General features: G+C 38.7%; 1 protein-coding gene across 3 annotated transcripts in view; it reads left to right on the forward strand.

Moving 5' to 3' along the window:
• The window catches only part of LOC136864581 (RNA pseudouridylate synthase domain-containing protein 1), an 81386-nt gene extending 55306 nt beyond the window's left edge, over positions 1-26080 (forward strand). Inside the window, exons 3-4 of one of the 3 annotated variants that reach the window (XR_011017846.1) lie at positions 20580-20815; positions 25711-26080. Coding sequence is in view for 1 of the 3 variants with exons in the window: in XM_068226349.1 (XP_068082450.1) it covers positions 20580-20745 (166 nt within the window). In the remaining 2 variants the exon portion in view is untranslated. Of the gene's footprint in view, positions 1-7565; positions 7685-20579 lie in introns of all 3 variants that reach the window. The other 2 variants (XR_011017847.1, XM_068226349.1) reach the window with 2 other exon arrangements.
• Positions 26081-26453: the final 373 nt, after the last annotated feature.

A 26453-nucleotide genomic window follows, 5' to 3' on the forward strand; every position in this document is an offset into this window, starting at 1 on the left:
GAGATTCCAAATACCTATTCCCACATCTGTAACATATTCAGTTTTTGAGATATACCTAAGTATCCCGATAAAAATAATTCAACCCTCGATCAGTCCTTTCCCCACCCTCACCCCCATCTAAGTGCATTTTCCGAAAACAAAAATACATGTTTCCTTATTTTTAAAGAAGATTCCGAATATCAATTATCACGTCTGTAACATTTTCAGTTTTTAACATACGTGTATCCTCATAAAAAATAATTCGACTATTTTTCACTACTTTTCACCCCCTGTTAAGTGCCCTCTCCGAAAACAAAAAGGTACAGGTTCCTGTATATTTAAAGGACTTTTCAAATACCAAGTTTCTTGTCTCTAGTATGTTAGGATTTTGATGTATAATGTAAACTGAAATGGCGTATGGCATTTAGTGCCGGGAGATCCCAGGAGAGGTTCGGATCGCCAGGTGCAGGTTTTTTGAATTGGCGCCCGTAGACGGCCTGCGCGTCGTGATGAGGATGAAATGATGATGAAGACAACACATACACCCAACCCCTGTGCCAGGGAAATTAATCAATTATGGCTAAAATTCCCGACCCTGTCGGGAATCAAACCCGGGGCCCCTGTGACCAAAGGCCAGCACGCTAACCATTTAGCCATGGAGCCGGACCACATTTAAAATTTTTTTTTACATATACCTACGTATCCTCACACAAAGAATTCAACCAATTTTTCAATTCATTCATGCCCTTAAGTGGATTTTCCATAGACAAAAGAACATGTGTTTCTTTACTTTGAAAGAAGATTCCAAATATAAATGTTCATGCCTCTAACATCTTCAGTTTTTGAGATATATGTATCCTCATAAAAGGAATTCATCTCTGTTTCCATCCCCCCCCCCCACATCAATTTGATTAATCCCCCTCCCCCGTAAATGCGTGTTTCCTTATTTTTAAAGCTGATTCCAAATACCAGTTTTCACGTTTTTAACATCTTTAGATTTTTTATTATGTATATATACATTCTCATACAAATAATTCAAATAATTTTTCAATCCTTTCACCCTGCTTCCCCACCTGTTAAGGGTCTTTTCCGAAAACCAAATAATACGCGTTTCATTATTTTTAAAGGAGATTCGAAATACCAATTTTCATGTCTGCAACGTGTTAAGTTTTTGAGATATACTGCAGATATGCTAATTTTAAAATTTTGCCCTCTTTTTCAGTTCCCCTTAAGTGGATTTTCAAAAAAACAATTGTTTCTTTACTTTTACACTAAATTCCAAATAATAGTTTTCAAATCTGTAATATGTTACGCGTCTGAGATAATTTGCAGATAAAGTCCTTTTAAAAATTCACCTCGTTTGTCACTCCTGTTCACCCCCTATTCATCCGATTATCCAAAAACACAAAACTACGTGTTTCTTTATTTTCAACGGAGATTCCAAATTTCAATTTTCATGTCAAACATCTTCAGTTTTTGAGATAGAAGTCTCCTCATAATAGGTGTTTAACCCTTTTCCCCCCAATTTTTCACCCTCCTTAATGGGATTTTACTAAAACAAAAAAAACACGTGTTTATTTTTAAAGGAGATTCCAAATACCAATTTTTACATCTGTAAACTTTGAAGTTTTGAGATATAGATATCCTCATTTTAAATATTCACCCCCCCCCCCCCTTTTCACCCCCTTAGCGACGGAATATCCAAAAATCCTCCCTTAGCGAGCACCTACATGTTAATATGAATGTATCCCCAAAATTTCATTTCTTTATATCCAGTAGTCTTGGCTCACCGATGATGAATCAGTTGGTCAGGACAAGTTATTTTATATATATAGATGTTTTAGTGATGGGCAGTCTGAGACGAGGTCTGGAGATTTCTTGAGACTAGCGCAGGCACTATTTCTCGCGAGAAATTTCGAGAGATCTCGAGTGCGTTGTCTCTGCATTGTGTGGCGAGCAGCGTGTCGTATGCCTACAGGTAGATGGAGCTGAATGTTGTATGTGCCGAGTATGCAAATAGCCAACCACGGGCCTTCTCCATTCCTCAAGTACATGTTAACAAGCAACTAGGGCTTTTATTCCTGCCGAGGTCTGTTTTGACGCAGTATACCATAATTATGAAGGATACGAATTCTGGCATTGTATGCAACGGTTAGTACACGAATGAATAGGCTAAGTGCAGAAACGGACCCCTACTGTATGTACACCTACCTAGATACTAGAGGCATGCATTATTTGAACTCGAGACAGGGCAAGGTGCGCCTTGCTGCATATGCAACCATCATTACGCACGAGTGAAACATGTAATCTAAAATGCCTGAGTTTGCACTAATTCTTTCAACAAGTAGGTGTATATCGTTATCAGGTATAAGGGTCATATGACCCCTGCTTGTGTTTACCGATATTTTGGCCACGAAGGAAACAGTTCCCTACAATGTTATAGAGTATACGCGTCATAATTCCATACTTCGATATATAATGGTGCAATGTGTAATTGTGTCTAATTGTGCGCGACAACTTTAAGACAATGTTCGACGTGTATATCAGTTATTTTGAGGAGATGTCACATAGCACAGCCCGCTGTGTTGTTTGTTCAAAAGAAGCAAAATATGTCTGAAGAAATACTTCTCGGATCATCCGGCACTTAAAAACGCATAATATCAGTGAAGGGGAATCGTCACAGAACACTTACAGCCCGGTCTGCATCACATGAAGCTACCCCGTCGACATTAATTGCGAGGTATCCAAGTAGGTGTACATCCTATCTACTGTTATTAACAAATTATAAGGGTTATTCAGCTAAGATGTCCACCTGAAGTAACACTTTCGTTAATGGTATTAAGGGGCCCATAGTTCAACATGCAGTACTTTCCTAGGCTTTTGACAAAAATTTATCGGCACACACGTTTCCATACGAGAACTGCTGATGATATACTGTCAAGCTTACGCTTGTAGTTACTGGGACTTCACACAGCTCGCACCACAAGAAAAATGGTCTCGAGAGCTTTGCCCCTCACCCCGGTCGAAGGAATTGGAGCAAACTCGGGCAGTTTAGATTACACGTTCCACTCATGTGTAATTGTGGTTGCATATGCAGTAAAGTGCATCTTGCCCCGTTTCAAGTTCGAATAATGCACGCCTCTAGGGTATCCAGGTAGGTGTATATCCTATCGACACTTATTCACAAATTATACAGGGTTATTACCGAGCTCGATAGCTGCAGTCGCTTAAGTGCGGCCAGTACTCAGTATTCAGGAGATAGTGGGTTCGAATCCCACTGCCGGCAGCCCTGAAGATGGTTTTCCGTGGTTTCCTATTTTCACACTAGGCAAATGCTGGGGCTGTACCTTAATTAAGGCCATGGCCGCTTCCTTCCCACTCCTAGCCCTTCCCTGTCCCATCGTCGCCATAAGACCTATCTGTGTCGGTGTGACGTAAAGCAACTTACAAAAAAAAAAAAATTAATAATACAGGGTTATTCAGCTAAGATGTTGTCCACCTCCAGTAAGTCATGAACAGTTTATGATACTGACATTCTGTTTTCACTTTCAATGGTATTAAGGGGTTCATAGTTGAACATGCAGTACTTTTCCTGGCTTTTGACAAAGTTTATCGGCTCACACGTTTTCATATGAGAACATTATTTAATGCAATAACTGTTCATGGTATACTATCAAGTTTACACTCGTAGTTACTGGGACAACACACAGATCGCACAATAGGAGAATCAGTCTCGAGATCTGTGACTTCAGTCTTGAGCAAGAGCGGTGCCCATCACTAGTATGTTTGACCATATATTTGCATTAGGTCATATTTTGGATAAATCATTGAATAAGCGCATACTTTTAGACATGATATGGGCTTATGCTGAATCAAGAAAACAAGGTGAAACTCTTTACATTTCGCAGAGAATGTTGCTGTGCGTCTTCAAAAGAAAATCTTGACTGTTCATGAGGAGGACTTCTACAATAATGAACATTTGAATTTAAAAAATGCATTACCATTGTAGCTGTAGTGGTACGCTCATTTGTCACCATGTTGCTTGCTGTATGCTGGTACAGCGCTCCAAGAGGGAAATTCGTCTATATTACTTCTCACGCACACATGGTGTTATAGAAAATCTTAATTGGAGCTTAATGTTTCGTCAGCTCCCGCTTGGAGCACTGTGCCAGCATATAGTGAGCCAACTGGTGACAAATGAGTGTACCACTACAGCTCCAACGGTAATGCATTCTTACATTCAAACGCTTACGATTGTAGAAGTCTTCATCAAGAACAGTCAAGATTTTCTTCTGAAGACGTGGAGCACAGTTCTCTGCAAATCATAAGAGAGTTTCAGCTTGTTCTCTTGACACTGCATAAGCCCAAAAGCCCGTATCATGTCTACAAGTATGGGCCATGAAAACATCAGTGTTAACACGTGCATACTTTGTCATTATTATGTAGTATTTAACACTTCACCAGATATTATTCTAAACATAATTTCATAATGTTTGTGCAGATGATCGTAAGGAAGTTTGTTTGCCAACTTTCACTTGGTGGTAGCAGGATTTACCCGGAATGTGGTGTCAAAGCCTGCAAATGATAGGTTTTATATACATACCTGGAACAGTATGAGCCCATCCACAAAAATGCAGCCACATGACCATAACACTGCGTAAATCTCCTGTACCGACATCATATTACCTACTCGACAAGCCCATCACCGTGGTTACGCAACAGCGTGACCTAGGTGTAATATTCGATACAAAATTACAATTTAAGACCCATATAGAAACATATACAACCAAGGCTATGAAATTACTAGGCATTCTCTATCGCTTCACAGAAATTTCTGACCCCATTGCTCTTCGTCACTTCTTCCTCACGATCGTTCAACCTCTCTTAAACTACTGCTCTCCGATTTGGACAACAGCCGCCCCCTCCAATACTAAGCAGTTAGACAGAGCAGTGTCCTTTGCTGCAATTGTAAGGAACAGAAACCCCAAGCTCAGAAATCTGTCTACGCAGCAGGTATTAATGGCAATTAATGTGTCACCACTGCACATCAGGCGACAGGTAGCTGACCTGAGTTTCCTCCACGAGATCTTAAATGGACATTACCGCTCGGAACATCTTGTTTCTCTCTTCTCTCTCCGCGTTCCTTCCCGCTCCACCAGAACCAAAGACCTTCTCCACATTCCCCACACTCAGCACTCAATACTTCAACGATCTTTCCTAATCCACCTCCCAACACTCTTTAACAATATTAATAGGAGACAAGAGCTTGATATAGCATCAAATAAAAGTGTATTCGAGAGGTGTGTAAATAGTATCTTAAAGATAAGTTGATGTGAAGGAATTATACCGCCATCTTGACCCACGACGACTTGGCTATGAACATGGACATTCTCATGGTTTTCGATTTGGACAGTTATTAGTAGGATGTGTACCTGATCTTGTTATATTTTGTTATGTTTGTTATATTTTATTATGAAAGTTTACGTTTGTTAAATAGTCTGTTGACAGTGCAAGTGAAATTTGCTCAGTGTAGCTGTATCTTGTGCTTCATAAATAAATAAATAAATAAATAAATAAATAAATTGTGCATAAAGAAGTGGTGGAAAGGAATTTCACCCCCTGCCCCCCCTCCACACACACACACACACACACACACACACACACACACACACACACACACACACACACACACACACACACACACAATCTATGCCCCTGGACAGTATCCTTTTTTTGTTTCTACTAGAAAAATAATATCTAATAAGTAGTTCAGCATACTTTCAAGAAAGTGCTCTGGTAGTGCAAGGTTGCAAGGTTTTATTAAAGATTTTGGTGAAAAGTATTTTAGTAATGATGGATATATTTTCTTTGTAAAATGTGCGAGGTGAAATTTACAGCTGGGAAATGTTTTACAGTGTCACAAATTCGCAATACTCAACACAAAAGTTATGCAAACAGAGAATTAGCTGCAGAAAGCAGACAGTGATTGCTGTTTGAGAAACCATACAGAAACTCATCTTCGCAATGGACACTGCTCCATATGTGGTAAAAGCAGCAAAATGTCTTCAGATTCTGTATCCCAAAATGGTGTATGTAACTTGTCTTGCATGTTCTGTACGTAGAACTGCTGAAGAGGTTTGAAGGAACTATTCTCAGGCAAACATATTCATTGCTAACTGTAAGATTAGGCTCCACTTCGAGTGCAGAAGTTTAAAGAAGAGGTGCTATCACTACCCTTTTCCCCACAGCGCATTCTAACACACTGGAGGAGTTTGCCTGTTATGGAAAACTACTATTGCACAAACTACAGTGAGGTTGAGATCTTTGTTAACTTTGAGTGAAGTTATTCATCTCCAATCAAAAGTGAACAAGAGTTGTATTCATTCACCATGTCAAAAAAAGTTTAGCCTATATAAAATCAAATTTCTCTGTGATATCAAAATCCATCACTCATCTTGAAACTGTGGTCATACAATTTGTGATGCAGTAAGCATTGTGAAGCAAACTGAAAGCGAGTTATTGAGAGCACAGGGTGAAGTAGGTGACAAATTTAGGGGAAAATTATGACTTGTGCTTGGACGAAATCCTGGATTTACGACATTGTGTAAAGTTGCCGACATTCTTTGTAAGAACAAAAAAAAGAAAAGAATTTGACAAATTTCTGCTAATGATTTGACTTTTTTCAAGTATGCCCCCATTGTGTCGTGCATTGTACAGCACCTAACAACATTTTAAGACCACCAGCAAAAGTCAGTTAATGAACTCCTGGTCCTACATTTATGGTATGAATTTGTCTGCAAAATATTTTGTGGCTTATTTGTGTTGATATACACATTATGAAAAGCAACCATTGAAATATCGAATGAAGCATATAAGTGGTATAATTTTTCAAACATTTTGAGGACCTGTAGAAATATCCCACTTTTGGGTGTAGAGACCATCATGTTCACTAAACTACTTTTTTTTCTAAATAACTATACAATAGAGTGTATAATTGACATAAAAGTCAAAAGATGACAGCATCACAGGGTCGTTTTTTCTGAGGATGTTCTTTTTGAAATTTCGCATTTAAATAATAAATGTGACACCGTATTTAGAAATGCTTGAAAAATCTTTGGAATGAGCTACCGTCACTGAACTTACACTCCTCACATAATACAGGCTTCACTCAACAGATTGCAGGGCTCGATGCTTGTTGCAAATTGAGAATTATCACTGACTGGTGTCTTACATTTGAGGTTACAGTCACCGTCCAAACAGGAAAGTGAGTGTCATGAAAAAATGCAAAATATATATGGAAATACGCTTTAAAATAGATATTTTGAAAAAATTAAGTAGCCGTAATACCTGCTGTAGTTTAGCAAACAGTATGGTCTCTACAACCAAAAGTGGGATATTTTTATAGGTTCTGAAAATGTTAGACAAATTATAACTCTTACACTTCATTTGATATTTCACAGTTCTTTTTCATAAGTTGTTTATCAACATGAACAAGCCAAAAAATATTTATAGACAAATTCGTACCATAGATGTAGCTCCAGGAGTTCATTAACTGATTTTCACTGGTGGTCTTAAACTTTTGTTAGGTGCTGTAGAATGAAGTTTCTCCAAGTACAAGGCTATACTTGCTGACAGCCAGAGATCCTTCAAGTTTGAACATCTGAAACTTTGTCATCATCCAGTGCAGCTGTCCTGAAAATGAAGGGTAAGTGAAGTATGAACCATTTCATCTACAACTAACTGTTAAAAGTAAATGAGTTTTTCATTAGTCGTTTTAATTTTTAGGTCATATTTTGGTAAATTGTAGGGCATACATGCATGCATGTTTCAAGAGTTTTTAGATCATAGAAATCCGAGCCCTACTGATATGTGATGTAATTTAGTAGAGTGAATAGTGGGGAATCTTTTAGGTGTGTATGCTCGTAGAGGTTACTCTGGGTGGCGTTTTTCTATTTTCTATTTTCTATTATTTCGATGTGTAATATTTTAAGATCTGTGCTGATGTCCGTGAAGTGGTGGGAATTGCCATACATGTGTTCACAGAAGGCAGAGTGTATGTTGTGTCTAATTGCATTTTTGTGTTCTTTTACATGGTGTAGAAATTACTTTTTATAATAAAACAAATCACAAAAGAAAACAATCCACTCAACACATTAGACCGTTTATTAAGAAAACAATGAAAAAGCCTTTTCCCAATTTCGTGACTGAGTGAATTGGCCGTGTGGCTAGGGGTGCTTAGCTGTGAGCTTATATTTGGGAGGTAGTGGGTTTGAACCCCACTGTCGACAGCCCTGAAGATGGTTTTCTGCAGTTTCCCATTTTCTCACCTGGCAAATGCTCGGGCTGTACATTAATTAGTACCATGGTCGCTTCCTTCCTACTCCTAGCCCTTTCCTATCCCATTGTTGTCGTAAGACCCACCTGTGCCAGTGCGAGGTAAGGCAAAATTGTAAAAAAAATTATTTTTTAACAAAAACAAATACCAAAAAGGTAATGTATTCAAAAAGCAAAGTTTAAACACTAACTGGACAGGTACCACAATATAACGTCGTAAGACCTCGGGCTAAAATTGCAGCATCATTAATATTACATCCCTCAGATTCACATTCCTTATGTACATGACGAACGTATTATAACGGCTTTAGCACTGCTGTAGTGAATGTATTTTTCAGTAAGTAGTATAAGGCACAGTTAGATGACACCACATTGCTTTATGAAGGCAGGGTTGGGCTAGATGGCTCCACCCATATTTTCCTTGACTCCACCTACCTGTAAGGAGGTAAGATTGAGCTCTCAAGCTGAGTGAAGCAACATTCTTGGTGTGTAGTTGTACTTGACGTATGCTTTGCCCAGTAATGGCTCTCAACAACAACCAAGGACATTTACAATAGTTAGAAGTTTTAGCTGAGTAGTAAAAATAGCAGCGATTGTGATTTTGCTATTTCAGCTAATGAAAGTTCTGGTAGGTCTGTTGTTTTGTGAGGAAGGAAATGTTTTACAGCACGGTGAAAAACAGTCCATGATTAGAATCTTTCAATGTATTATATTTTTGACATTTCAGACTCCGAATCTGACATTACAGAATTTGTCACCTGGCCTTCTACATCTGCCTGTGTGCCTACTCATTCCGCATAAGGGAGCACAGACAAAATGTGTCGTAAATGATTCTGTCTGGACAGAGATGGACCAGATTCCAGATACCATGGTTTATACTGGTGCTCATGGTGTGGAACAAAACATTGGCTTGGATGTTTCCTGTGAGGCAATTGATTTCTTCATGCACTTCATTGATACTTACATTATAAATACAATGAAGGAGCACATCAATTTATATGCACATCAGAGACTGTGTAAACTTCGGTCTCAAAAAAAGCTAAGCCCAAATTCAAGATTTAGGCAGTGGAAAACACTTACAATGGCAGAAACAAAAAAGTTTGTAGCAATTTCATTGCATATGTATGTTAGCCAGCAACTGTCAGTTGAGAACCACTGGAGCACTATTCCCGTTCTGAGCTGCAATTTTTGCACGAATGTGTTATCCTGGAACAGGTTTCTAAATAGTCTATCAATGTTTCACCTGGCAGAAAATACTAAGCAATAGAAGGCAGGTGAATTGGGCTATGGTGCTCTTTATAAACTTCAACCTCTCCTAAGTAAAGTTGTCAGTACATTTTAAGAGACATATTATCCGGCAGAAGCCGTAACTGTTGATGAGGGAATGTGTCCATTCAGAGGTAGCATTTTTTTCAAGGTGCACATGCCTCAGAAACCCAACAAACATGGAATAAAGTTGTATATTTTGGTGGATTTCATCCGTAACTTTGAAGTGTACCACTAGACACATGTAGAGCTTGATATCAGTGCTGCTGCTGCTGTTGTGAAGCAATTGTTGGGTGTTTAGCCAACAAAGGACACACCGTATATCTCGACTGATTTTATACCGTTGTTCCCGTAGCAGAAGATTGGGCAAAAAGAAGACAGGAGTAGTGGGGAGAGTAATGAAATCCAGAAAAGGACTGCCGAAGGCATTACTGGAGGCAAAACTGAAGAAGGGTGGCCAAATGTTTTGCGGCAAGAAGAATGTCCTTGCCCTGCGATGGAAGGACAAGAGGGATGTTTGGATGTTGAGCAGCAGACACATAGCCAGTATGCAGAATTTAAAGACAAGGCAGGGAAAAGAGAAATCAAAACCAGTTTATCATAGAATACAATAAGCACAAGCCCTGGCTGTGATCTCTTCAACCAACATTTGTCATATGGTGCATTTAAACACAAAACTTTCAAGTTTTGGAAGAAAATGGCCTTCTACCTCATTGCGATGACAATGCTTGCATCGTTCAAAAAACACTATCAAGGTGAAGATTAGCACTGCTCAGTTTATGGAATAGATTTGCTCAATTTCGAAGTTGTCTGCAAGTGATGCACCTCCAGTTCGAAGACTGCTTGAATCATTCAAAAACATTTCCCAGACAGAGTTACACTTTCTGAGGGGGAAAAGAAGGCTCAAAAAAGGTGTATCATCTGCATTGACAAAGAAAAGTTGTGTACAGGCAAGGTTGGAAGAAATGCCACTTCCTTCCAGTGCACTGACTGTAATGTTGGACTATTGTTCTTTTTTTTTTGTTTTTTTTTTTGCTCAGTTCAAGAATGAAAATTTTAAATCGGTAAAATAAAAATAAGCACGCATAAAGTGTAAAGTTCCCTGAATCCAACAGCAGCATATTTTTGGCTCTAACTTTAACCTCTTTTAATTTGTGACCTGAATATAACACAAAATAGTTCACAGGAGATGGAGCAGCAGTAAGGCATCAGCATGGTATGTGTTAAAATAGCATTCAGAACAAACTTAACACATTACAAACAAATGCTTGAAAGAAACAATTTTTCCATATCAGGAATATGTACGAGGGCCATCCGGAAAGTAGTACCCGTTAGCGCCGCATGAAGCGCCGACGACTCGGGTAGCCGCTGGGCATGGTCAGACTGCGTCAGTGGCTTGTCTGTCTGCTCTGTGCGAGGTTGCATGACACTAGCGTTACCCGTGTTGTGTCTGTGATCGTTTAAAATGTTTAAACAAATTGAGAACCCCGCCAGTTGTGAAGTGGGGGCCGTGATTAAATTTCTTAATGCACGAAACTTCCGACCTTGTAATATTCATCGCCAATTAACGGAGGTGTATGGAGACAATGTGATGGACGAGTCGTCTGTTCGGCGCTGGTGTCGCAACTTCAACCTGGGGAGGGGGAATACACACGACGAGGAGCGTTCAGGGAGACCATCTGTCATTACAGACCAACTGGTGAGCGAAGTAGACGAATGCGTGAGGAACAATCGGAGCGTCACAATTGATGAACTCTGTGAACATTTTCCTAATGTGTCTCGAACAATTGTTCATGAAATTGTCGAAGACCACCTGCATTATTCAAAAATCTGTGCAAGGTGGGTCCCTCGCATGCTTACAGAGGAGCACAAAACCAAGCGTATGGCTGCAGCACTGACGTTTCTGGGACGTTATTCCAATGAAGGAGACTCTTTCCTGACTCGCATCATTACTGGGGACGAAACATGGGTTTGTTGTGCATCACCTGAGAGTAAACGACAGTCAATGGAATGGCCTCATGCTCATTCACCAACCAAACCAAAAAAATTCAAGACAGTTCTGTCCACCAGGAAACTCATAGCATCCGTTTTCTGGGATCGCCGAGGTGTACTGCTCATTGATTTTATGGCCCATGGAGACACAATTAATGCTAATGCGTATTGTGAAACTTTAAAGAAATTATGGCGGGCAATACAAAATCGACAGCGAGGTCTATTGTCTACAGACGTCATTCTTCTTCATGACAATGCCAGGCCTCATGCAGCTGCGATAACACAACAACTTTTGCAGCAATTCAAGTGGGAAACCTTCGACCATCCCCCGTATAACCCGGACTTGGCCCCTTCGAATTTTCATCTCTTTACGAAGCTTAAAGACTTTCTGGCGGGAAAAACATTTGACAGCGGTGAAGAACTTAAACGAGCCGTGACTACGTATCTCAATACGCTGGCGGTGGAGGACTGTGATGCTGGAATACAAAAACTCGTCCCACGTTATGACAGATGCCTAAATTTGCTTGGAGATTATGTGGAGAAGTAGTGTAAAGTATGCTCTTTCCAATAAAAATGTGTATATTTGTTAATATTTACTCCTGTGTCTTTATTGCGCAAACGGGTACCACTTTCTGGATGGCCTTCGTATGCATGTATGTACAGTATGTATGTATTTCCCAGTTTGGAAATACATGAACTCAGTTACCAAGAACTAAATAGTAATGCCACGTATGTTGGCCAAACAAAATGTAATTCGCTCACAAGGTACAAAGAACACAAAAATGCAATTAGACACAACAGACACTCAGCTTTCTGGGAAAACATGTATGACAATTCCCTCCACTTCACGGATATCAGCACAGATCTTAAAATGCTACACATAAAAAAATAACAGAAAATTATGAAATGTAAAGGAGGCAATAAAAATACACTGCGAAAAAAAGGCAACTAGAATAACCTAAATGATCACACACCCCTAAAAGTTTCCCCACAATTCACTGTAATAAGTTAAGTCACTTATCGGTAAAGCATAACAATTCAAACTCTATTATATCATTTTTTAGTTCACTAATGTTCATTAAACATCTCCTAAATCATTTCCAAAACAGTTAAAAAATATGATTATAATAATAGACTACAGGTACATTTTCTTGAAAGCTGATGAAGACACCTGGGACGACGCATTGCAGTCCTAGCTGGACAAGTGAAGGAGAGACGAAGCATGATTAGGAGTACTAAGATAAGTTCAAAGATTTCAACAATTAGGCCTATTACGAAGGCGTACACAGAATTTTAACATAAATGTTTTTACACTTGTTCATAATAATTACCCATTCTTAAACAGTAACATTTACAAAAAAAGAAATTTTTATACCCAAAATAAAAGTGATTTGGGGTAGAATCTGGTGATGATTCGTTCAGGAACAAAACATGTCATTAAGTTATCAATTAAATGTTCTCTTTTCCAGGCATTTCTACCATTGTGATCTTTAGATTAACATTTTAAAATCATGTTAAACAAATTTTGTTTGTTTGTTAACATGGAAGCCATTTTCTTTTGGAGAGAGGCCATCAAGATGACAGCGATTGTGTGCGCCGTTCGCTCCGTGCCGGGAAGGTCCCAGGACAACACCCTCTGTCGGCGTTACCACAGAGAGCACGAAACTCTTGCCCATGTCCTGGGAGCCTGTCCTCACGGGGAGGTATTGAGAAATTCCCGCCATCATACAATACGACACATGATTGCGACCTCGCTGAGGGATCACGGTTTCACGGTGCACGAAGAGGTCTCTGGCCTAGCTACCGATGGGAGTAACAGGCGTATTGACATGATAGCCTTTCAACCAGCTAGCAAGCAAGGACTAAGATCCCACAATACGCTTCGAGTCGCACGTTGGCCTGGCCGAATAGGTGGACGCCGAAAATAAGTCAATTTACCAGCCAACCGTAAGCTACTATAAAGATAAATATCATCTAGATAATATTTCCGTCCATGGACTCATGATCGGAGCTCGAGGCACAATCCCTAAATTTCTTGTACAGCTATGGGATTCTCTCAGTCTCAACCGGACACGACTTCACGACATCGCTATCGCCGCAATACGAGGTTCGGTGACCATACTCCGCAATCATCTGTATAACATTTGAAGAACCATACATCATGCCATATCCCAAATTCATTGCAAATTTATTCCTGAGTCTTGTGGTGGTTATTTATATCTGGCACAATAGCAAACTCAACAGTAACTTAGAAGGCAAAATACTGTGTAGTCGACATACTTTGTCCCTGTGGCAGCCTCCGCATGGGGGAAATTGTTAAAATAAAATAAAAATAAATAATCATCAATTATTAAAATAGTAATAATTTATATCCTTTTTAGGTATAATCTGTTATATTTTATTCTCAGATATTTTCTAATTATATTAATCCTGCTTTAGTTTCAAAGAACTGAAAAACTTCTCAAAAGTAAACCACTACTGAACAGTCCATCCTGCATGGTGGTGTGCTGGTCCTTGACCCCATGATGATTAGATGTTATGGCTGTCGAAAGAGAAGATTTTATCATGCAAAATATGTCTTGCTGTATGAGTATTTACACAGCTTCTTATAGTCGCCAAGAAATCATTTTTAGCATAGTAACATTGCCCCATATTTTCTCCAGACTGAAAGTCGCAGATAGTAGTTTGCTGACAAACTATGTGAGATGAGTCCAGACACTACCCATATTCTTGTAAGAATTCTATGTCCAAACCACATCATTTTGATTTTTTCCTAAACATCAGGCAACCTCTATTATTGGTAGTCTTTCCTTGCATAAAGTGACTGCGCAGACTTCCATACAGTATTCACTGCAAGGTGACATAAAGCTTTCTTCTTGATTATATGAATTCGCCTTCTTTGACTTAATTTACTTTCAAGAAATAGGATATGTGAATGTTTTATTTTTACATTTGTATGTCTGGCCCTTATTCCCATTTCTTGGTACGGGGTCAGGGATGAGGTGAGATGAAGTTATCTGGCATGTTTTTTTAATGGCTGGATGCCCTTCTTGACACCAGTCGGCTGTGGTCTATGAATAGAAACTGACGCAGCATTTGCCTGGAAGTGAAAATGGGAAACAATGATTTTTTTTTTAATGTACAACTAGTGTATGGGACTACTGTACTCTGTTAACATCCACTGTACATTAAGATTCTTGACAATTCTTACAGAGGTGGAACAAGTTGTTTAAATTTCTGTATAAGACTCGATCCCAGCTGAGATTGGTGGCATTTGAGAGTATTTACTCAATAACTTAGATTTCTCACCCCATTCATAAAGTTCATTAATGATTTTGCACAGCTACGTTGGGTCTCATTTGCTTGTCTTGTTTTGTTCCGATTCCACTATATCACCAACACCCCCCCTCTCTCCATTGCCATTAACAACCAGACTGGCTTAGCTGGAGGTGCTATGGTGTCGTTATTACAATCCGCCTTTCACAGCTATCACAGTCTCTACTCTTTTGGGAAAACTTTTCGCTAAGTTTCGGTAGATGTTTGCAGGTATTTTCTTCCATTCCTCATGCAATATTGCAAACAGTTCTGTAGCCATTTTGGGATGGTCTCATCTGGCTGTCAACCGCCCCTGTAAATCATCCCAGAGATGCTCATTTGCGTTTAGATCAAGGCTTTGTTTTGGGCCGGCCTAAAATCTGTAACCGGACGGGCCCTCTGAACCGAAGACCACTACGCTGACTAATCAGCCAAGTAGCCAAATGACAGATAAAAGAACTCCTGTGGAGCGAAATTCTGACATCATGTGTCTTTGAAAACCATGAAAGTACAGTGCGTTAGAAATGGGTCTCTGCAATGTTGGCAAAGCTCTGGGCTAGCCGAGCAGGATGCAATGTAAGGTCAGGGGGGAGGTGGTTAGTAGCGAGGAGCGAATGTTTTTAGTGGAATGCGTTTTCCGAAAAGGTGACAAATACACAGACACGGTAAAAAGAAGATTTCGTGAATGGTTTCCCAACTCAGTTCTACTGCATCGTGGTATTGTGCGAGATTTAATAAGTAAAATTCATCACTGTTGTGCTTTATTTGTTGCTCCAAAGAGCAGTAGACCACCAATTTTAACGGAAGAGAAACTTTTGGATATTTCCGACAGGCTCCTTAACTGTCTAAATCCATGCAGACATTGGCACAGTTGATGGCTGGTGTATCTGTCTTCACAGTGCACAGAGCAGCAAGAAAGAAGCTAGATCTTTATCCATATAAATTTTCTGTCATTCAGGAGTTGAAGTTGGCGGATGCAGAGGAGAGGATATTTTTATTGCAAGTAGTTTCAGTGGTTTGTTAATCGTCTAGGAAGTGTTAGAAAGAACTTATTTTACCAATGGAGCTTGGTTTCATTTAACTTGTTACATAAACAGTCAAAATACTTGAATCTGGACATATGAAAATCCATATCAATTTGTGAAACATAACTTAATTTTCAAAAGATTGGCCTGTGGATTTCAATCTCAGGTTCACGAATAATTGGACCGATATTTTTTTAATAGCACAGTAGATTCGGAAGTTTACTGTAATTAAATTTTGCACCCTTTCAGTGCGGAACTGAATGAAACAGAAATGATGGGCCCATTTCAACAAGACGGAGCCACAGCTTCAAACAATTTTTAAGTGATATACTCAGGGGACAAATAATTTTACAAGGGCTCTGGCCACCACATATCCCTGATTTGTCACCTCCTGACCTTCTTTTCTGGGATGCTGCCAAGTCCTCAGTTTACCAGTCTACTCCCAGAACAATTGAGGAATTAAAAGTAGCCATAACAAAATTTGGGAACTCCGTGCATAGTGAACATTGGTGAAAGTTTTTGGTAAAAGGTGCAAACGTGTTGGTGGCCCTGTACTTGGAACTCGGTGGTAAGCATTTTCAACATCTGCTGTGAACCTGGTAAATAAATGTACAATAGTCATTAGGTTTGCAATTCACTCCTTTTCAAGTTACTTTGTTATTGGCTTTGTTAACAGTCTATCCTTATGTAATAACATTATTACAGAACCATTGTATGTTTAATCACTTGATTCACTGTGTTGTGCAATGACTCAAGCTGTCCACTTGCATCTGACCCTGATCAGACATTGCTGCCATCCGAAGTGTGCACTCGGATAGGCCGCAGCTGCACTGTTGGCTGCGGAGACTCATTTCTAATGCACTGTAGTTAGTGAGATGCAAGACCTATATTATTATTATTATTATTATTATTATTATTATTATTATTGTTTACAGCTTGTACATATTTTGAGATACTTTATTTATTATAGTTGGTAATGTAACACATTTCTTGTTTCTGTAATCTCTAGAGGTTTTCCTGGCTGTATTTTGTATTCTTAGTTGATTCATACTGTTATGTTATATCATGAATTCCTCCATATCCCACAATATATAAAAACGAGGGAATTTAGTTTGAGTTGAAGAGTTTATCACATTGCAAGTTATTGTTACCTCAAAAGTGTGGTTTATTTGCACAGCCATATGTTTCCTGTCAAGCATAGTCATGGGTGCTCTAATAATGTTCACACAGCAATCATGTCTGTAGTCATTCCATACAAAGCGATGCGAACATACCTGATCGTCTCGCTTTCTTTCGTATTGTGTTGGATTCCGTTGGAAGTATTTTAAGATTAATTCTTGGATTAGCAATGGCAATTGAAGGTGTTTTATTCATGGTAAAAAATAAATTGACACAAATAATAATTTTTTTTTTAATCATTCCATTTATCAGAATCATCTGGACACACCTTTGTACATGTAAACTATGTAGAACCTAGATGTTACTATGACTGCCACAGCTACTATAAGAGGAGCTAAAAGGCTTGATGTTGTTGAATGCTACAAGATACCTGCAGAATGGGTGGAGCAAGGAAACATGAAATGGTTATTAGTTGCCACATCTGTAAGAAATCAGTCAGGGCCATTTCTGCTCTTCTCAAGTTGCCTGGTTTTCTATTAGGGAAGTGATTATGAAGCAGAAATGGCAAGACACAACAAAACACGGTCGGGTAGGCCTTTTAACCCTCGTCTTCTTGTGAAAATAACACTGGATAAAAAACATTATCTTTTACAGATAGAGTTATAATGATAAAACACACGGTGGCATCAGAAGTTTAAGTAGACTCTATGTGTGACATGTCATTGTAATCGGTGTGAGTCCGTGGACCAGATACTGTAGGTTTCAGCCTCCACTGGGAGCATTTTAAAACGTCTGTGTGTGGTGAGTAAACACACGTAAATCATCTGGTTTTCTTCTTGTGTTAATTTCTGCATGCCAGTTCAGACCAAAGGCCACACGAAAATGGGGACTCAGTCAAATGCGCTTTTCAATATTATGATGATGATTATTATGAAGATGGAAGAAAATCAAAAGGAGATGAAAGAAGACCAGAAGATGGAGATGGGAGATGGCCAGATGAAAATAGATTAAAACCAGAAGATGTTTATGAAGGTGATGGAAGACATCCAGAAGAAGGCAGAAGATAGTCAGGAAAAGCTGAAGGAAAGCCAGAAGTTGGAGGTCGGCCAGAAAAGATCAGGAGACCACCCGGAGAAGATGGAAGACAGCCGGAAGAAGACTGAAGATGGTCAGAAGAAGATAGAAGGGGGTGGAAGACAGCCAGAATAAGATAGGTGACGGGCAGAGGAAGATCGACAAGGTTCTCCATGGGATAAATTATGTTCCACAAGTAGACACTCTGTCCTTAAGATCTTGTCCAGGAGACTGCATGTTCTATTCCAGGACGGAGGCTGAGCACTAAGTTACCTGCCGAAGGACCACCGTGGATTTCGAAGAAAGCTGGAGCCGCGACACCTGGTTGGAAATGCAGAGGGATGGGGATCATCATCTTCCCCTGGTTCCCCTGACTTGCCAGTCTGCCATGCATGAGGCCACATATTCTACACCAGCGAGGACGCCGATTGAAGGAGAGCTGTGCCTCCTGGGCGATTTAATGTTTGGCTGACCTGAGGACCATCCTACCCTGACCAGCATGTACTGCCTGGATCTGACAAGGAGACCGTAGATGAATGTACACCCCGCTGTCCAGAAGAGTTTGAGCACAGAGAGCGACCAATTGAAGGCACGGTATGATCAACGAGCGGACACCACCGGAAATCATGAGAACGACCTATGGTGGCTATATAACGCCATAAAGAAGAGAGGATTATCTTTCAATCTTCAGAGGACGTGGAAAGGCCCTTACCATGTTCTGAGGGGAATAAATGACGTCAGCCATTGAGTACGACAGAGGCCAAGATGTAAGATGAAGGAGGTACATCTGGACCGATTCGTACTATATTGAGGAACAGCTGAGAAGACAACTGATCGGTACGATCAGCTCTCGAAGGGGGGCAATGTTACGTTCCATTGCCCCTTTTGATACTTCCTGAAAGTGGCTAGTGAATCAGATGAACAAGGACCTCCCAGCTGGCCTGGAGGGCGTGACCAGCCTTCTCGTCTATTATTCTCTTTGTCCTGTTTCCCCATACGTTTCTGCAAGGTGTAACAAGAATGTTCCATCTCTAGACACATCACAAATATTCCGGTGCACATCAACCAAGCTATGAAACAGAGGATAGCCATGAACAGTCAGTCAGTATTAGAGTCGGAGTTGGACTTGGTGTGTTGGGGTTCGGTGGCTGGACTGAGGGCAACAATGGTGTTGGTTGTCGCTAGTGTCCCACTGGAGTCTGAATGAGGAGTAGTTGTTGCATCGGATTATCGAGTGAGATGGTGGACTGGGATGGTGTTGGCTGCTGGCAGCGTCCCCCAGAGTTAGCGTATCAATGGGTACAGAATGGAATACTCTGCGTACTGCCTTAGAGTATTGTGTGTGTGTACATCTGTGGACTGAGGACCGTCATAGAGTCAGTGACTGGAGCTGCTATTGTGAGTGTAATTGGAACAGTGTTAATGGTCATTGTTGTGAGGTGTATTATCCTGCTTTTTAATACTGTTGAGCTGTTGCTGTGTTCAATTGTGTGAATTATTGGACTTTCTCTGGAGTTGAACCAAAGAACAGTCGTCATGTGTTGTGTGGCGAGTAGCCCTGTGTTCAAACACAATTGTATGCACACACCTGCGGTGTGGGGTGACTGGTCTTGTGAGTGCAAATGAAAGGCCTGTCGATCAGGATTACTGTCCCCAGGTAATACCAATGAGCTGGACAGCCCGCTGTGTGAAAAGAACTGAGACTTGTAAATGGCCAGCAATTAGTAAGTATGGTCATTTATGGTTGAATAGAATTGTGCGAGTTTATATGTGTGTGTGTGGATTTATTGGGTCATCCTGAAACCCATTACAGTGATAAAACCGACAGTGTTTTATTCGTAATAGTACCATAATGCTCCCTGCCATAAAGCCGGGTCTGTTCACGAGTGATTTATGAACAGTAAGGTTTCAAAAATAGCCTGGCCAGCCCAGAGCCCCAATATCAATCCTATTGAACACTTCTGGGATGATCTAGAATAGCGACTTTGCTTCACACCCCAACAGCTCACATCAATTGCAGGAAAAATGGTCGGCAAGAAGCATTATTACACCTGGTTGACAGTCTCCCCTGCAGAGTTTGAGCTGTAAGAAAGGCCACCCCCACCTCTTATTAATGTCTGTTACTGGGTAGTGTATCCAAGGAACATTTAGATTACAGCTTCAGGTAGTTGTCTGGATACTTCTGATCAGATAATGTACATACTTTTTAAACATGGTTTGCCAGGACCAGCCTGTCACTTCCTTAATTTTAGTTTTTTAAGACAGTCTTGTCAAGAATGAGTTATATTATTATTCTCTGGCCCTTGAATGTATTGTTTAATCTAATAGTTGCATAGAAATAGTCTGAAATGTGTTTGTGTTAGATGTTCATATTGTATTTGTTATCCATTCTGTTCAGACATGTATAGAGGAAATGAAGAATAATTTCTGCCTGTACACTTGCACTCTAATTATAATATTTCTTGCAATTTACAGATTGGTGTTACCAAACTACATCGAGCCTTTGGACGTGCAGACACCAGATCCATTCCCCAACACAAATGATGTTAATGAGTGGACGGTGGTAGAAACCCTCAATATACTTGATCTGAATGTATTCAGTAAACTTGATGTAGAAGATGATTTGTTCCTGCACAGTTGAACATTATAAGAAAGTTTACACCAAGTAAATGGATCAAAATGTGTTATATGCTAAATTATTTTGGAAACAGGTAAATATAACAGTGTGTGTTCATAATTGGTTATTATTTTAACGGTGAGGTATTTTTTACTAAAGTAAGAAAAAGAAAAATTAAACTTTACTTGAAAGTTATCTTCTTTAATTTTCTGAACATTTGTTTCTGTTGTAAGCACGTAAGTTTTTATTTACAATGTATAACAATCCTACCAGCAAGATCTCAGCAAATATTCAAAACAGTTAAGAGAGGTCACTCCACACTTACCCACTAAAAATGGCATTGAAGAGAGCAAAAATTATATTAATTTTGACTGAAACTAATTATTAATAAATTTATAATATTGTAAGTTTGTTTATTAATTCATTAAGAATTGAAAATTTTACATTAAATTTGACTTTTGTGTTACAAAGGAAGGCTCTTTCTGTCAGTATTCTTAATACGACACTTGCAAAATATTGCAGCTTTTAGCTTATAACAGGAATGTTATAGTTGCATTACATAGGTGGAATAGTTATATGTTGTCCAGTGTAGGGGTTGCCCAGAAGGCTGATGCATGGCATAGGAATGAGGAGTGATGTTGTGGGAGCAACTGTTGTCTGTGCAGACACAGCCATTACCAAGATAGTGCCTTAGAATCTGATGGAGGGCTTGATGTACATGTGGGATTGCTGGGCTCAAACTCGAGCTATGCTTTATTTTATGAACAACTTTTCTGTTAGAATATATGTTCTTGTAAATGTTTTTAATAGTATTGTTAAATATAAATTCATAGTACGAGACCTGTAAAAAAAATTTAGACGAATTTTGAAAATAATTATTTAGGGGGCTTTCCTGCAGCCTAGATCAAGGTATTCCCCTCTTCTGTTAATACAATTCTCCTAATGCCATCTTCACTGTTGGAACCTATCCTGATAGGCAATCTGGGTTATCACTTGCCATTCCACGTAAAATTTCAGTTTGATCTCTTCGGTTTACTGAAATTGTCATTGTTTCAGGGTGAATTTCAGTTTGAGGAAATAGAAGGCAGTCTGCCAGGGGGTGATGGGTGAGTAGGGTGGACAGGGAAGCACATTTGTTGTGTTCGTAAAAAATTCACGGATCAAAAGCAGTGCGTGAGCTGGCGTGTTGTCTTAGTGACCAACTGTCCTGCATTTCGGGGGTATTTTGCAACCATTCAGCAATTTTCATACGCTCCTTCATTTGTAGATATATTATTTCAAAATTTATATTTCTGATATTGTGTTACCCGAATTTAAGTCCCATTGTCGTTGAACTAGCTAATGTGTTCTTGGAATGTTCACTCAATGAATGTTATTGATTACCCTCATACCTCAGCTGCCATCATCTGACTTGCTGATTGTTGTGTGACAGCAGTAGTTGTCGAAAGCTGTGTTGTGCGTGTGCTATTACAGTAGCAGAAATTTTTAAAAATAAATAAATCAGAGAAATTGATTTGAGTTCAAATTGATCATTCTGATCTCCAAGAAGTTGTATCCAGCACACATAGTAAAAGAAGTAAACTTTTAGATGACAGGACGAAAACAAAAGCAAAGAAGTGTTTTTGTACTTGCAGTCATAAATGAGAAATGAACGAGTCATTTGTACACAGAGATCCACGCATTGTTTACAACACTTTCTGTAAATTATGCAGTAAGACATTTAGTATTGGTCACGGTGGTATTTGAATGTAACAAAACATGGGAAAGGATGAGATCATCAAAATGATGTGAAATTAGGTGCCAAAAAATAAACATATTATATCCCTTTTTGGTTCCAGTACAGAAAAGACTATTCAGCAAGATAGAATTACAGCTTTGAAACTCCCTAGAATGTACCAAAGTGTTGAACATAAGAATATTCAGCAAGAGAGAAATACAACTTTGAAACTCGCTAGAATGTACCACAATGTTGAACATAATGTGCCATACAGACATTTTGAATGAGATAACAAATTAATGCCCGTATTGTTTTCAGACTCCGATATCGCCAAAAGCAATCTTTAGGCAGCACTAAGGCAGCTGCAATTGTAACAGCTATGCTTGCACCATACTCATTCAAAAAAAAACAGAAAATCAGTTGCTGAAAGAGGATTAATTTACTCCATCACTACAGATGATTCTAATTGTGTATATACCAAGATGTTCCCAATTATTTTAAGGTATTTTGACATTCAATACCAAGAAGGTATTGTTAATTTTTATGAGAGTTTTTTGTTATGATGGTCATCAAACTTCAGATGCAATTTATCTGCTTGCAATTTAAGTTTTAACAACATCTCAACTTATTGTGCAGACAATATAAATGTGAATTTTGGTGTAAGACATTTTGTACGTACACTCTTCAGTCAGGAAACAGGTCGTTTAATACCATCTTCTTGCTCAGCTTGAAGCGCATAATACAGCTGAACATGTTATTAATAGGTTCAGTGCTTTTGATTTAGAGAGTTTTTTTGTAACTAAAATATACAATTATTTCTTATGTTATTCAAAATCAGTAAAAGAACTAAAGGACTTTTCTGGATTTTGTGAGATTAATTACCAGAAATTTTACGACATATCCCTACAAGATGGCTTAGTATTTATGCAGCTGTCAGTGGACTTTTACAATGTTTTCCTGCTGTTCAGTCCTATTTTACCTCACTTGAGGAAGATTGTTCAGTAAGAATACAGAGATTTTTCAAGGATATTGGGGATGGTAATGAAAATGTATCTGTAAAATAGTGTTATTTGCATTTTTTTTCCACAATATTCTGAACCTACTCCATAATACTCTTGGATCACTTGAAAGAAATGGTTTACTGGCCTTAGAAGTTTTTAATACCATATCATGGAAATGCTGAAGAAACAATTCAAACCATGAATCTCACATAGGGGCCGATGACCTTAAATGTTACGGCCCTTTAAACAACAAGCATCATCATCATCAGCGAATTTCACACACACTTTTTGTGCAAAAACTGCTGCTGTTCTTAACGATTTGCCCAAGGTAAAGTCTCTGGTAATAGAGAAAGAAAGGATATGACACAGTGTTGAAGTATCAGACTTCCTAGTTCGATTTTTCAACAGATAACAAAACTCTGTCAGATAAGTGTAATGTCTCTAAATAATGAAATAAAATTTTGCACCATTCACTAGTTAATTCAAGAACTTACACTGCAAAGTAAAATTGATGTTGATGAATTATACGAAGGTTTTTCATTGCTGAAGGATTCAATCAATGTGGCTGTGACTTTGAAAAGTAAAAGTTCAGGGGGAAATTGTTTAACCAAGGGATGATAGTTATGAACTCCTTACTAGAAGAAGAATGTAACAGGAATTTCTGTAAGCTGCTACAATTTTGGTTCTCAGTTCCTGCATCAAATGTGTTTGTTGAAAGAACATGTAGTCAGGGAAAGATGCTATGGTCCATTGTCAAAAATAGGCTTCATATATATGCTCTTAATTCTTAACTGCAAACAAAAATAAACCCACCAGTGTCATGCAAAGAATTTTACAGTGTTATGTTAAATGAAAAAGAAAAAATATATACATTCAAGCAAATGACTAATATACAGTAGTAGCTGTTAAGTACAGTACTCTTTGGTGCAGATTGTATCTGAAATGTGTACTCTAGGTTGGGAAATCAATTTTGACTTTTCCTGAAAAATGATAAAGACTTTCACTTGTATTATTTGGTAAAGGTATTCATTTTCTCTTCAGCATGAAGTACACAGTTTAGGAATGTGAATCTCAGAAATCTTACATTGTATAACATGTATGAGAGTGAGAGAGTGATGTGTGTTCAATGCCAATGCTAGGGATGCACCAACCAACCTGCCCCCAAAATAGTTTTATTTTTATTGCAAAATATCAGAAATCATTCAATATTTTCCATATGTCTTGACTGAAGAGTCACTCCCTGCCTTTTGATGGAATTTATTCAAATGTGGCATCACTCCCAGAAATCAACACAGGTAGATTTCATTACCAACTACTGAACAATAAAATCTCCCTTGCTTTAGACCAGTGGTTTGACACAAAACAGTGTTCCCACTCCCTTCAAGAAACTCTTTGCTTTGCTCTTCATCAACTGAGATTCATCACTTGTAGCTGTGTACTCCTGACATGTTAGACCAGGGGGTTTTGTCACTACACAGGATTTGAACAGACCAATAATTAATATGCATACCTTGGAGTGTTTTGGCAGCAGTTGGATGGTAATCATGTGAGGAAATGAGGTGAGCAGGAAGAAGAGAATATCATTGAGCGCAGCACACTCTACTAGTCTCGGCTGAGGGGAATTGTATACCTTTGCCTCTGATTTTTGTGTGTGCCATGAACAGTTATTCTCCTTGCTTGTGATAGAACCATTTTCTTGTTTTTCTTTCAAGAAAAAAGTTCATAAGATTTTCATATGCAGTTAAATGTGAAGTTAAATATAGCATACTTTTCTTATTTATTGTTACTTGTTGTCTTTCCAAATTAAAAATGTCAGTTTATGAAGCAGTATGGCAGAGTTGGTTTCTAACTCATCATCTAGTCATAAGAGGATGTGTTATTTGGCTGAGTCTCTTAATGATTGACTTCATTGCCATTAATTTTGAAGATTATAGTTTTTATAAGTTATAGTAGCCTATCTGTAGTATCAGTTCTAAGATTTTTTTTTGTTGTTGTTGTTGTTGTTGTTGTGGATCATAGTACTGTAAGAAGTGAAGATGATTTAATGTGTCTTTGGTCACTGGACATCTAGATCTAATGTTGGATATGTGGAATATTGTTGTACACTTTTATGTTGTGAAACCTGTTCATAACAGAATGCCATGGTGCCACATTTTATTTTCATTGAGTACAGGTTTTCATTTAATGCAGTTTGTTTTACAAAATTGTATTGATTTGATTAAACTTTACAGGTAGTAAAGTATAGGCTGTGAAACATATTTTGTCCTTCAGTTTCTAGGTTAGAGAGAAATTTTGGCTTTGCGTAATTACCTCTTACATAAATGAATCATATATCTTCAAACGATAAAGAATAGTGCTGGTTCTGCATTGCATTGCATTGCATATTGCCAGGAAGGAAGGAAGGAAGAAAGAATGAAAAAAAGAAAGAAAGAAAGAAAGAAAGAAAGAAAGAAAGAAAGAAAGAAAGAAAGAACTTGTCCTTTATATAATATTGAAGTTTATCTATTTATTGTTTGTGTGATGTTAAGCTTGTAAACAATGTAAGTAATGCTGTACAGCTTGTACTGTGTACATGATAAGGTGTTTGATCCACCTGAGTTTTGCATAAACTTCATAAGAAAAAAACATTTGCTTTGATTGTTTGGAGTCCAGAAAGTTAACCCCTTAACTGGGTTTGACGCCTTTAGGCGTTCTTGTACTTCTAAATGTGTTCTTACGTAGGGTTAGCTTCCTATAGGCGTCTGACTATTCTTAATCACTTCTGCCATCTACTATCGCAATTTAAAACTAATTCCATTCATATTACATGCAATCATTGCTGTCCTGTTCATTTTTATCCGGTCTCACGCCAGTTGAGTAGTTCACGCCTAGGCGACAGTCCAACAGCTGTCTCGTGTTGCCTCGTACGGTCCGCGCCAAATTCTACGTAAATAATTTATTTATGTATATGTGCATTGAAATTACTAAATTTGTGAGTTGTGGTTGTGACGATACAGTTGTGTTCTGCAAACTCA

This window comes from Anabrus simplex, chromosome 2 (assembly GCF_040414725.1).
Source record: "Anabrus simplex isolate iqAnaSimp1 chromosome 2, ASM4041472v1, whole genome shotgun sequence".
Taxonomy (NCBI): Eukaryota; Metazoa; Arthropoda; class Insecta; order Orthoptera; family Tettigoniidae; genus Anabrus; species Anabrus simplex.